This window comes from Peromyscus leucopus, chromosome 5 (assembly GCF_004664715.2).
Source record: "Peromyscus leucopus breed LL Stock chromosome 5, UCI_PerLeu_2.1, whole genome shotgun sequence".
Taxonomy (NCBI): domain Eukaryota; kingdom Metazoa; phylum Chordata; class Mammalia; order Rodentia; family Cricetidae; genus Peromyscus; species Peromyscus leucopus.
This window is the reverse complement of record NC_051067.1, coordinates 76,149,899-76,163,950: the sequence shown is the minus strand read 5'-3', so window position 1 is coordinate 76,163,950 and position 14,052 is coordinate 76,149,899. Positions and strand designations below refer to the sequence as shown.

General features: G+C 41.0%; 1 protein-coding gene across 2 annotated transcripts in view; it reads left to right on the top strand.

Annotated features, from left to right (window-relative positions):
- The window catches only part of LOC114688989 (zinc finger protein 717-like), a 44,424-nt gene that overhangs the window by 19,002 nt on the left and 11,370 nt on the right, over positions 1-14,052 (top strand). For both annotated transcript variants that reach the window (XM_028863444.2, XM_037206062.1), the window contains exons 4-5: positions 11,351-11,460; positions 12,151-12,922. In XM_028863444.2, coding sequence (XP_028719277.1) covers positions 11,351-11,460; positions 12,151-12,922 — 882 coding nt within the window. The remainder of the gene's footprint in view (positions 1-11,350; positions 11,461-12,150; positions 12,923-14,052) is intronic.

Below are 14,052 nucleotides of genomic sequence, written 5' to 3'. Positions count from 1 at the left end.
TGAATATATCTTAGGCAATTTTGTTACTTTAAGCAATTCTCCCTTCTTAATAATATAAATCTCAAATGGAGGTACAGATCTTAACTCTATGCAGCTCTGAATCAGGTTATCACTAAGAGCTTTCAAATAGCTAGAATAATTATAACAGTACCCTTGCTCCTTATGGCTACTATGCCTCCTAGTAAAGGAATAGAGGATAATAAAGATTGAATGGCGTTTTTGAAATGGTATAAGATGTCTATAGCAGTCTTAGCTACAGCAAGCCCTTTTTTAAAAACCAATAAACTCTGGATGCAGCCTCATCAAATAAATCAATAAACTCCTGATGCAACTGCAGCAAAACTAAAGACTCCTTAGCATCACCAAACCATCATTCATCAATATCAACATCTTAACAAAATTCTGGCATAAACATTCCTATACACAATTACAATTCTCACAAACTTACATCCAAAAGCAAACTCTAAATAGAGCTATTTTCACTTTACAAACTTTACCAAACATCCAAAAGCAATTTTTATAGAACTATACAAAACATAGGGTACATTAGCATAAGTTAACATTAATCTACTCAAGTGTCAAGAAAATACATTTTTTTCAAAATTAAAGAGACTGAGGAATATTAACTCCCCATTTTCTCTATAATTTTTTAAACTGCATCTTGAACCTGGTTAGAAAAAACCCAAACTTCTCAATTTCTGCACAAAACCAGTTCCATTTTTTACACAAACAGTTCCATTTCTACACAGTCAGTTGATGAATCATCATAGTTAATAAAGCATGTATGGATAAACAAAATAGTTTATAAGCCATAAGTTGATTGAATCTATATGCATATGTAAAGTCAAAATTGATCCATTGCAATTGAATCACTCCTGTCCACCTCATTTCTTAAGTCTAAAAAGTTCAAAAAGACACTTCTGGTACCAGTCTTAAAGTTCCACTGAAAGCTCTCTGATACCAGTCTTAAAGTTCCAAGCATGAAGAAACCCACAACCAAAATGTTTTGCAGTTCCCCTGAATGCAGCAATTCAGTTCAAACCAGCATCTCTGTAACTTTCACTCTCAGCTACATCTGTACTTTGTAGTCCATAGCCTTCCCTTAGGAAATTTTGATCCAAGGCTGTACCTGTTTGCTCCACAATAGCTGGCTGGTGCAGAGTGCTCTCAGAAGAGACCTTCTTATAGCCAGCAAACAGAAACTGCACAGCTTTGGCTGCTGGCTCAAATAGCAGCAAAGCCTTTGTCCCAATCTGCTTTTTATTTTATTTTATTTTTTACTTACAGTCCTGGTCCTAGGGCTGAGGGCTCTCAACTGCCTCTTGCCCCTGAGGCTCAAGGTTCCTCCAGAAGCTATGAGTTACCACTCTCATTCAGCAACCCAGTCCAGGAGGAAACCCAGCCATGGCTAGTCACAGCCGATGCACCCAGCTGTGTTACCTGCCTTGCCAGGGGTCTTGCTCTGTGCAATGCTTACACACTGCTGCTAGGGTCTCAATCCCTGTACATTTCATTGTGGGGAGGATTTCAATACCTCCGCTGCTTTCTCCATGCCAGGGCTCATTCCACCCTGGCATTCTGTCAGCCAGCATCTTCCCTTGGGTCCCGCACCAGCTTCTGCCACAGTTCTACCCTTAGGGATGCTGCCTAGCCTCTGCAGAGACCCTGCTGTCCCTGGAACACTCTCAAACTTGAAGGTGACTGCTCCCTGGCCCTACTGGTGCATACCCTGCATCTTTCTCTCAAGGCTTTGTCTCTCACACAGCTGCCACAGCACCCTGTGCTCTCATTCTCTAGCTACCCATGTGGCTCTGCTCTAGTCCCTGGGGCCAGAAGTCTCTGCTTCACTCTACAAGCCACAGCCACTGCCTGCCATTGGCCTCTCCCACCAAGTCTCTGCTGGACTTGTCAAGGTCGCACATAACATTAGGCCATGTCTCTCTTGCTGGCTCATGGTGCTCTCCTCCATGGCTCTTTTTTGGTGGAAAGTGTGCAGAACCCTGCTGCTTGCATTGACTTACTTATAATGTCTGCCACCCATGAAGCTACAAAACCCCGTGGGCCTCAGTTGCCAATGTCTACCTTGGGCAGCTGCAGTTCCCGGGGCTGCTGCTTGCAGCTTGCAATGGGGGCTTCTGAAGTCACCCAGACTGCTAAGTCCATTGTGGCTGCTAGTTCTTGGATGCTGCTTTCTGCACCCCAGGTCTTGTCCGTACTCAGGGAGGGGGAACTACTCCCTTAATATAAGTTACTTTATATTAAACCTTCACCATATTTCTAGACCTAACGCCTATATTATCCTAATATACCTAAGCCTACATTTCTCAAACTAAACTTGTGAGTTACTTTATTAGAGAGAAAGACACAGAAACAGAGACAGAGAGAGATACTTATTGCAGCCTAACTTTAACTACTTGCTTCAGCTTAATTTGAACTACTCTGCTCTATATTTAGAATTTTACTCCTGTGGAATAGAATACCACCGACTCAAATTAATTCATTAATTCATTACCAGGCATGCCCCCACCCCCGCTCTCGCAGTTCCCTCTTCTCTCTTATCCTTTGTACCTAAGTCCATGTTGAGCCACCACCTGTGGGGATCCTTGGGAGTTCAGCTCCCACTTTCCCCACCTATTCTAGGGTTCTTAGGAGGAGGAAAGGATGAAAAAATTTTAGGTAGAAAGAGAGACCTAGCCGATGAGAAGAAAGACAGGAACACAGGATAGCTTGGGGAGGGCCTGGATCAATACCCAATAGCCTCAAAGGTTTATTCATAAGGCTGTTTATAACATGCCAAGGGGAGCAGCAAAAGACCTCCCCCTTGCAAGATCAAAGCACACCATACAGCCAAGTGTAGACCCTTCCAAACACCTGTTAAACATGCTTGTAGTCAAATCATCTCTTAATGCAGCCCTGCTGGGTAATGCAAGCTCACATTCTCTGACCCTTAGTAATTTGGGCCTCCACAAATACTTGGTTTCAATTTTAGAAGGCACAATGTGAACTTACCAAGTGCTCATTCATTTATTTTAATTGAACTTTGAAGTGACCATTTTCAAATCATACATAGGTAGTTATAATAAAGTCCTGGTAATGACCATAATTGGAATTAAGACACAAATCAGAAAATTCCTAGGCTCAGGTGTATTTAGTATATTTATTATTATTTTCCAAATTTAATATCTAATATATATGTGGATATAAATTAAAAATGAGCTGCCAAAATGGTTCAGCTGCTCTCCAAGAAGCACAATGACTTGAACTTGATCCATAGGACCCATAAGGTGGAAGGAAAGAACTGATTACCACAGTTGTCCTCTGGCACCCACCCATGTTCTATGATGAGGGAAACCAGCTCCCTCTTATTTCCCCAAGGTACTCTTGAGCAGGAAGAAATGTGGAATTTGTAGATAGAAGTATATATAGAGAGACAGACAGAAAACACAGGATAGCCTCAGGAGGGCCTGGGTCTGAACCCACCAACCCCTTCTGTCTCTACTAAAGAGCTCTTTAAAGGAATGCCAAGGAGTGGAGCAAAAGACCTCCTCCCAATACAGCCAAGTGCAGACCATTCCAGACACCTGGTGACCATGCACATGGTCCAGCCATCTCCTAATGCAGCCCTGCTTTGTAAAGCAAGCTCAGATGTCACTAGGGTCCTTTGTGGGCTCCCACGGGTCCCTCCTCTTAATTTTTTAAAAGAGTCCCTTGGACCCCTCAGTTAAGCTGAGGTCTGTCTTAGGTTGTCCTTTTCAGACAGACAACCCTTACCCGTCTTGGAGGTACACTTTCCATCAAGTGCCGTCTGGCTTAGGTCGGGAAGCTGGCAAGAGAAATTTGCCCATCCTTGACTCTCAGCCTCGGGTAGGAGAGGGTACTGAGCTCAACTTAGCTCTGGCCCAGGTTCCTATTGAGCTTACAACCACCACAGTGATCTCCATAGCTACCTCACTTCCCAAGTATAGGAGTAGAGGATGATAGAGATAGCATATCTTTTTTGGAGTGGGTCTTAAGATGTCTATAACAGCCTTAGCTGTACCAAGCCCTTTCTTAAATCAAAAACTCTTGATGCAATCCACATCAGATAAACTACATCAAACTTAAAGATTCCCTTAGCTTTTTACCAAACTCTGGGTCATTAATACTAGTATAAACATTATATATTTATAACTAGCATGACTATTTACCACATGTATTTATACTTCTTAAAAACTTACATCACTATTCATATTTAAACTTAAATTTTATAGGACAACTTTATAAACCTTAGCAAGTAGCTAGAAGTGTATTCCTAGCATCAACTATCACTATACATGTTTACCCTTTTTACAAGCTTAATTCAAAGGGAAACTATAGGACTGCCTATAACAAACTTTATCACTCATCTAGAAATGATTTTTGACAGACCTATTTACATTATCTTTCAACAAGCCAGAGTTCATGAATCAAGAATCACCACAGTTAAAATTGCAGGTTAACTCAAAACTGCTTCATTTTTGAAGTTCACAGTCAGTCTTGAGATAACCTCCTTAAAATTCCCCTGATAATTAGAAACCAGAGCCCAATTCGCTAGTGGCTCTTTCAGTCTTAGGATTTAATGAGTATCGTTGCTATGGAGTTGTAACATTTGTCGATAGGGGGCTGTAATACTCGGGACAGTGCCACTCCCCCAAAGTCACCTTTATTGCCAGGCTCTCTCAACCATTCCAGAACCAACAGAGATGCACTAGGTGGCAGACGGTTTTTAACTAGGGGTTGTTCATTTACCCAACTTATTGCAGCTTTCCTAAGCTACAATTCAGACAAACATTTCTGTTACAGCATAACTTTTGGTTTGCACTATGGAAAAGCCTCCCTTCAGGATGAGGGTGAAATTACTGTATTGAGCTGCCTTAAAGCTCTTAGCAAAATCTTCTTGTGCAGCTATTAGATAGTATCTCAAAAGAGCCTGCACTGATTCCAGGCTAGTCAGCCAAAAGCAGAATGGCTCCGAGTTCCTTTCTTCCTTCCTTCCTTGCTTGCTTTCTCTCTCTCTCTCTCTCTCTCTCTCTCTCTCTCTCTCTCTCCTCTCTCTCTCTCCTCCCTCCCTCCCTCCCTCCTCTCTCTCTCTCTCTCTCTCTCTCTCTCTCTCTTTCTTTCTTTCTTTCTTTCTTTCTTAACTAGTAACAAAACCTCTGTCCCAACCTTCTCAGCAATCCTGTTTTCCTCAAACTGCAGGAAGGAACCTCAATATCAGGAAAATTGGTTTAGCTGCTTTTTACTCCAGTACCTCTAGAGGAATGTCATTGGAGCTGACATTCCTCTGCTCCACACTCCTCACCAAACACTTAGGTAGCCATTGAACTTCATTTTCATCTTGTGAAAAGACAGAAACATGTCCTTGACCCCATATTAAAACTGGGTTGGGACCCTTCCATATTCCTAAGCCGGGATCTTTCCATTTCACCTGAGCAAAAGTTGCTTGGGTGCCATCATGCCAAAATCTATCTGTGGCAGATTGCTCACAGGTATCCATATTCAAAAAATTCAGAACGAAAAGAGCATGATTCAATGCTCTATGTGGTTATTGAGGGTAAATTTCCCTCTTCTTTATATTTTGAAGTTGCGTCTTAAGACTACCATGAGCTCCCTGTACTATTCCTTGTCCTTCAAGAATATAAGGAATGCCTGTTTTCTGCTCAGTTTGCCATTGGACACAAAATTGCTGAAATTTTTTTAATTCTGATATATCTACTATATCCAGAACCATCATCAGTTTTAATAATTTTTGGTATTCCCATACAGTAAAAACATTTTAAATAATACATGATTACATGTTTGGTAGCTTCCCCAGATTGTGCACTAGCCATTAAAAATCCAGAATAAGTGTAATGGTAACATGTATATATTTTAACTTGCCAAATTCTGAAATGTGAGTGACATCCATTTGCCATAGATGATTAGGACGAAGACCTTGAGGGTTTACCCCTAAGTGAGGGACAGGAAAATATTTTGGACATACTCTACATTGTTTGACTGTTTGTCCAGCACCTTCTCTGGTAAGATTGAATCGTTTTCTTAGACTTTTGCTGTTTTGATGGTATAAAGCATGTGACTGTTGAGCCAATTCTACTTGGGATAAGGTGACCATCCGAGTTAATTTGTCAGCTGTTGCCTTACCCTCAGCTAAAGGACCAGGTAGATTAGAATAAGCTCTAATATGACCCACAAAGCATCGTAACTTTCTTTGGTGAATAGCGTCTTGAATTTGTTGAAACAGCATTTTTTTTAACTTTACTGTTGCTAGTCCCAATACATAGAACAGTTTCTATAACTTGAAGAGCTCTATAAATATATTGACTATCAGCATATAAATTGAATGAACTGTCTGTAAGAAACTGAAAAAACCATGTTTGCTACCCATAATTCCACTATCTGTGCAGGAGCTGGGGTTGTTTGCTCTATGTAACTTTTTTCATTGATAACATAAGCAGCTCTTCCATTAGAAGAACCATTAGTAAAAATTATCACAACAACTTTTATGGGATCTTTCATAACAATCTTAGGAAGTACAAATAAATGCAATTGATTGAATTGTAACAATTTATCAGCTGGAAACTGATTATCAGTGTGACCTAAAAACTGAGAAAAGGCAATTGCCCAAGAATCACTATTTTGAAGAAGCCAATCAACTTGCTGTTTTGTGAAAGGAACATTGATTACATTTGGTTCTTTACCAACATAATGTCTAGATTTGACTCTGCTTTTCTGTACCAAACAAGCTACAGATTCATAGTAAGAATTTAATGCCTTGGCTGGTGAAACAGAAAGATGTAACCATAAAAGAGGATTGTTTTATCATAATATTGCTATAGGAGTATGTCTAGTGGGTAAAATATATGCGTGCCAAAGTAGGGCCTAGTTAATATAACGTACTTGCTGATTATGAATAGCCTTTTCAACTTGCAAAAGAATTTGTCTACCTTTTTCAGTTGACTGTCTGGGCAAATTAGGATCACTATCTCCTTTTAAAATATCACTTAAAGGTTCCAAATCACCAGTAAATAATTTTAAATAAGGTCGAAACTATTGAATGTTCCCTAATAGTTTTTGAATTATTTAAAGTTTTTAACCTATCCTTTTGTATTTTCTTTTTTGAGGCTTTATTTCCTTAGAGTATAATACATGCCCTAGATACTGAATAGGTGTCTGTCTTTGAACTTTCTCTGAAGCGATAACCCTGCATAAGTAAGATAGTGCTGAAGCCGTCCAAAGGCATCAAGCAAAACTTCCTCATCTTTATGTGCAAACAAAATATCATCCATATGATGAATAATATAAACCTGCTGAAATTGCTCTCTAACTTTTTGGATAGCTTGAGCCACAAATTTCTGACACAATGTCGGGCTATTGACTATTCCCTGGGGCAAAATCTTCCAATGGAATTTTTCATGGGCTCTTTAAAGTTAACTGAGGGAACACTAAATGCAAATCCTTGACAGTCTTGAGGGGCTAAAGGAATGGTATAAAAACAATCCTTCAAATCCAAAATAATTTTATAAGTACTTTTTGGTATAGCAGCAGGGATAGGCAATTCAGGCTGCAAAGCTCCCATTGGTTGTATGGTTTTATTAATACTCTTTAAATCCTGTAATAATCCCCATTTTCCTGACTTCTTTTTAATCAGGAAAATAGAATTCCAAGGATAATTAGAAGTTTCGATATGACCACCATCTAACTGCTCCTGTCTAACTGCTGGACAGCTTGTATTTTTTCTTGTGTTAGGGGCCATTGATCTATCCACACAGGTCGATCGGGATTTCCAAGTTATAGGATCTGCATGGAGTACAGGCTGCTCAATGACCCTTCCTTCAAATGTTCTGACCCATCCCTATTAGCTTTTTCTTCAGGGGGTCAGGATGACCTTTCTATTAACTCTTGATCAGAGACAGCTTCTTGTTTAGAGACAGCTGCACTGAGACTATATAAGTATACTCCCATACAGTTCTTAACATCTCAGCCCCACAAATTTACAGGCAAATGAGGGAAAATGTATGGCCGAAAAGTTCCTTCATGACCTTCCTCATCTCTCCAAGAGAGTTCATTGCTGCTCTGCTCAGGACACTGAGTTTGACCAATCCCTTGCAGCTGTGTGATAGCTTCCATTTTTTCCACACAGAAGCCCCTGACTAGAGGTTATAACAGATGAATCTGCACCTGTATCTATAGGGCCCAAGAAACTTTTTCCATTTTAATTGAACTGAGTTCTGGATGTTGTAGACCTATGGCTTGTAGCCAATAGGCATCTGCGGAACTGAATCCAGCTTCTCCTCTCTTATCTCTTTTGACTGATTTTTTGTTTGTATCTGAGGAAGTAAAATTAACTGTGCAAGTCTCTGACCTGTCTTTATTACTGAAATTCCCTTAGATGAGTCACTGTTATTTCTCTCACATAATCAGCATCAATTACTCCAGGAGCAACAAAGATTCTCTGAATGGTACTACTACTTCTTCCCAGTATCAACCCTACAGAGCCCTGTGGCAAAGGTCCATAAATACCTGTAGGGAGTGCCTGCATCCCCCTTTCAGGGTCAAAACTGCATAAATGGAAGAGCTGGGATCTAATTCAGCACTATCTGGGGTTGATCTAGAGGTCATGAATGTATTCTTTGCTAGAATATTGACAGCAGAGTTACCCCAAAGGTCTATTTTGTCAGGGCCTGGGGAGAGCCCCTTCACACATTTCCCTGAAATGGATTCTCCTGGGTATCCATCCTTGGTAGACCTTTATTTCTTCCTTTACATCTCAGGCATATCCCAGATTCTCTATCCACTCTTACACTGTTTCTCTTGCCAGAACATCTCCTAACATGGTGTCCCATCTGACCACACCCAAAACAACTTCCTGGGGGCCCAGCAACTCTCTTTTGCCTGGAATCAGAATGTCTTTGCTGGTACAGAACATCCTTGACTGCTTTTCCTTGTAATGCTGCAGCCAGGACCATCCCTTGATTGTACGATGGCCCTCTGTCTGAACAAAGTTGGATATAGTCAGAAATAGTTCCCTCCTTTCTAAAAGGGTGCAGCTGTTGCAGTTCCACCTTCACCCTCTATTTTCTAATCTTTCCTCAAGTGACTCTTTGAAGACTTGCTTACCATTTTTATGCCCATTTTAACACTAAGGAAATCCTATTCTTATTCAAAATTTTTCTCACACTGTATTCCTTAATTTTTAGAGATAGAAGTTAAGAGAGAGAAAGAAAGTAACCTTAATAGAGAAATATTTCTATGCTGCAGCCTTACCCGGGCACCTTTCAGCCTCTAGTTTTTCCTCCCAAGAATAAAATCCCCCACCTTCACTTTTACTACAAAACCAGACAGGTCCAACTGGTTCCCATGGGGCTTTCTCCCCAAGCTTTCACCAAGTCCCTGTTCCCTGTTTCTGGCACATTTGAGGGAGATCAGCTCCCTCTTACTCCCCCAGAGTATTCCTGAGCAGGGAGAAATGAGGAATTTATAGATAGAAGTATATAGAGAGACAGAAAACACTAGATAGCTTCATGAGGGCCTGGGTCTGAACCCATCAGCCCCTTCTGTGTCTACTAAGGGGCTTTTTAAAAGAATGTCAATGAGTGGAGCAAAAGACCTCCCCCCAGCAGAGCCAAGTGCAGACCATTCCAGATACCTGGTGACCATGCACATGGTCTAGCCATTCCCTAATGCAGCCCTGCTATGTAAAGCAAGCTCAGATCTCACTAGGAAACCTTTGTGAGCTCCCACACTATGACATGCATGTGCCCACACTCTCCTAAGATAAATAAAGTTATTTAAAAAACTAAAAGTAAGTTATAAACACTTGATAGTGATTGTGATGAGACTTGTGGTACTATTTGGAAATTGTCAGTTAAAAAGACTTGATCATAGTTATAAGAAAATGAAGAGAGAGAGGAACAGAGTCTCAAGAATAAGATGAAAAATCTGAAGATTACCCATGCTATGAGTCAATGATTAGAGTCAGAGTAAAGGAGAAGAGATGTATTCACAGGAAAGGAGGAGCACAAGGGATCATAAAACAGGTGACAGGACAGGGAAATGGGATGCAGAAATGGCTGGTGGTTCAGAACATGTACTCCTCTTCTAGGGAGCCTGAATTCGATTCCCAGCACCCACATCAGGTGGCTCATAACCACCTGTAATGCCATGTTTGGGGTCAGATGTCTTCTGACCTCTTTTGACTCCTCCATGCCACACATACACACACACACAGACACACACACAGAGAGAGAGACAGAGACAGAGACAGAGAGACAGAGATAGAGATAGACAGACTGAGAGAGGGAAACTAAAAATAAAATTGAACAACAACAATAATAACAACAAAAAATCAAAAAAGAAAACCTGGAAAGGCTAGTTTCATTGGTGAGCTCTCCTTTTGAAGGTAGGAGAACCAAAGTCAGTTGGTTCCCAGCACCCACATCAGGTGGCTCATAACCACCTGTAATGCCATGTTTGGGGTCTACAACTATAGATAGACCTAAAATTTGCAGAGACTAGCATTTCTCAGCACAGTGGTTCTGACCACTGAATCAAGCAGCATGCTTTTCTCTATAATAGCAGACTGGCCTTGGAGAAGAAATTGGTTGCATATAACCACATCTCTTGAATTCTAAAAGCAGATATCTCCTACTCTAGGAACCCAAAAATGAATCATCACACATTAGGAGGCCATGGACACTGACAGTTCCTATGCAGAGGGTTGTTGTTCGTTTTTCTTTTTCACATGAACAGATATGGGAACAGAAAGTGCAGAAGCACTGAGGAAAATACTTGAGGCACTGGAGATATGTAGGGTTCAACAAGTCTCGCTGTGGAAGCCTGAGTTTGATACCCAGAATATCCTTAATTGCTCTTCCAATTTATCCATTAAAGTCTCTTGCCAGCTCCCCCTAGGGTTCTCTTGTCTCTGCTTTCTGAGCCGAGAGTTACCAACATGTAATCCAGCCCACCTGGATTATAGAATCTGAACTCCAGCTCTCATGCATACATGACCAGCACTTTATTAAGCCACTAAGCCATCTCCCCAGCCAGTTACACTAATTAATTTAAGAATAAATTGTCAGCCAGGCGGTGGTAGTGCACACCTTTAAGCCCAGCACTTGAGAGGCAGAGGCAGTCAGATCTCTGTGAGTTCCAGGAGTTCCAGGACAGCCAGGGCTACACAGAAAGACCCTGTCTCAAAACAGACAAATGGAAGAATAAATTGTCCTAGCCAACATTGCCATAAAATTTACATGAGGAAACTAAGGCACTGTATGTTTACATTAATAAACAATATGGTTATGTGTGGACGATATTTTTCATGTTATTTTAGATGTTCAAAAAGTGTGTGTCCCAGCTGAGACCATCCAAGAAAACAAAGAGAGACAGTGGTGTGAAGTGAAAACCACAAGCAGCAATATATCAAGTAAAAAGATGGCTGAGGTAAGTATAATTTTTTTTTTTTTGAGACAGGGTTTCTCTGTGTAGCTTTGCACCTTTCCTGGAACTCACTTGGTAGCCCAGGCTGGCCTCGAACTTAGATCTGCCTGGCTCTGCCTCCCAAGTGCTGGGATTAAAGGCGTACACCACCACCGCCCGGCTGTAAGTACAATTTTTAATGTGGACTCAGACAGCTTTTCATCTGAACAAGAAGAGTGGAACTGTTTGGGAGGTTTCCTTTTAGTTTCTCTCAGGTCAGAACGCACTGCTTCTCTATACTGAGCCCTATACCATTCAGGCTGGAGAAGAACCCGATGATGTAACTGAGAAACTCCTCCCATATTCGATATATCTTAGTCTCTATAACAAGAGTAAAAGAGCATCCTGCTGTATTCAGAATCTTCCACTAGGAATATCTTTCTGTACAAAGGTAATATTTAATAAAGGAATGTCATATTCAAGAGACCTCTAGTTATCTCAGGGAAAATTTCATATCCATTGTTAAATAGCACTTATTGCCCAAGACACAGTTCATTTAGGATGAAACACATCAGATGAAAAGTCAGCAAATAAAAATCTATAACTATACTGTTCATGAGCTTTCATGTGAAAAAAATCACACATCCCAAAACACAAGGAAGCCATGTTAGGACAATGTGTACAATGAATAAAAAAAAAATATTCTTTCTTAAGGCACAACTAAAGGTTCAACGGAAAACCCAGCAAGGGGAAAAAACAGATTCATGTGTCAAAACACACTGCCACAGGCCACAGCACAAGAGGAGTCACACACGTGGGAAACACTATGAATGTGGGGACTGTTGTGATGTTTCCCACGATAAGTCAGTGCTCACAGAACAGCGGAGAACTCAAACTAAAGAGAAGCCCTATGAGTGCAAAGAATGCAGGAAGGGTTTCTACCACAAGTCACACCTCTTTCGACACCAGAAAACTCACACGGGAGAGAAGCCCTACGGATGTGAAGAATGCCCGAAAGCATTCCACCACAAGTGCCATCTCATCCAACACCAGAGAATCCACACGGGAGAGAAGCCCTACGGATGTGAAGAATGTAAGAAAGCCTTCCGCCGCAAGTGGCTTCTAACTTTACACCAGAGAACTCATACAGGAGAGAAGCCCTATGGATGTAAAGAATGCAGGAAAGCCTTCTTCTACAAGTCCCACCTCACTCGACATCAGAGAACCCATTCAGGTGAGAAGCCCTATGAATGTGGCGAATGCAAGAAAGCTTTCTGGCAGAAATCAAACCTTACTGCACACCAGAGAATTCATACCGGTGAGAAGCCCTATGAATGTAAAGTGTGCAAGAATGCTTTCTACAACAAGTCAAACCTCACTTTACATCAGCGAACTCACACAGGTGAGAAGCCTTATGAATGTAAAGAGTGCTGGAAAGCCTTCTACAGCAAGTCAAAACTCAGTCGGCATCAGGCAACTCATACAGGTAAGGATCCTTATTAATGTAAACAATGTAGAAAAGCTTCTCCATGGGAGTCACTTCTCTCTCAAAATCAGATTTCATTCAAGTGAGAACCCCTAAGAGTATATAGGGAAAGTTTGTAGTTTAAATCAGTCCCCTGCGCACCTCACTGAACTCAGGTAGACAAACTCTGGGAACATAAAGAATGTATGAAACATTGGTTTTCTCTCTCTCTCTGGCCTCTCTCTACATGAGTGACTCATATGGGAAACTCCAGGTAATGCATGAAACCTGCTATATACTGCTAGTCTTCACTTGAAATTAGAGAATATGCTGGTGAGACTGATGGACATCAAGAGTGTTTAAAATGTTCTTCCACAAGTCAGGTCTTAACTCTAGGGACCACATACCAGTGCGACATACCAGGGCTGTACAAATATAGGAAGGATTTCTACCCAAGTAGCTCCTTTCTGCATAAGCAACTCATACATGTGAAATGTCATATGAATTTAAGGGCTGTAAGAAAGGTTGTATAATTAGTGAAGCCTCGGTTCACTTCAAGATATACAAAGAGGCTAGTAATCCTATGAATTTAATGACTGTGAGGAGGTTTTCTATCATAAAACATTGTCACAGTCATTAAAAACTCATACAGATGGGGGATTCACTAAATAAAAACCAGAAAACACCCAGAAGAAGAATTCAGACCTCAAACTATGAGATTATACACAGAGTATATACAGATGTGAGAGTAAATGTACCACATAAAATTTACCCTGTTCATACAGGGCTGCATGCTTTCTATCTTACCCTGTTTGAGTGCTGGTGCACAAATTCAATGCAGTGTAGGGCTCTAAAGTTAGTCTGAGCATCAGAGCAGAGGACTGTGACTCAGAATTCTATGCTAAGTGGTTATGAGGAGCCTCTGATTCTCAGGTGGTAGTGGTGGTGATGGTAGGGGTCTTGCATTCCAGGACATGGATGTGTGAATTTAGAATTGGTGAGATGAGAGGCCCTTTTAGTAAATGTTTATGCACCATACTGGTTGTATCACTGATAGTTTCCATAGCTTGGAGACCATAGCCTGGGTCCTGTATGTAGAATCAGCTATGAGAATGGAGAAAAATACAGCTCTATATGGGAATGACCGATGC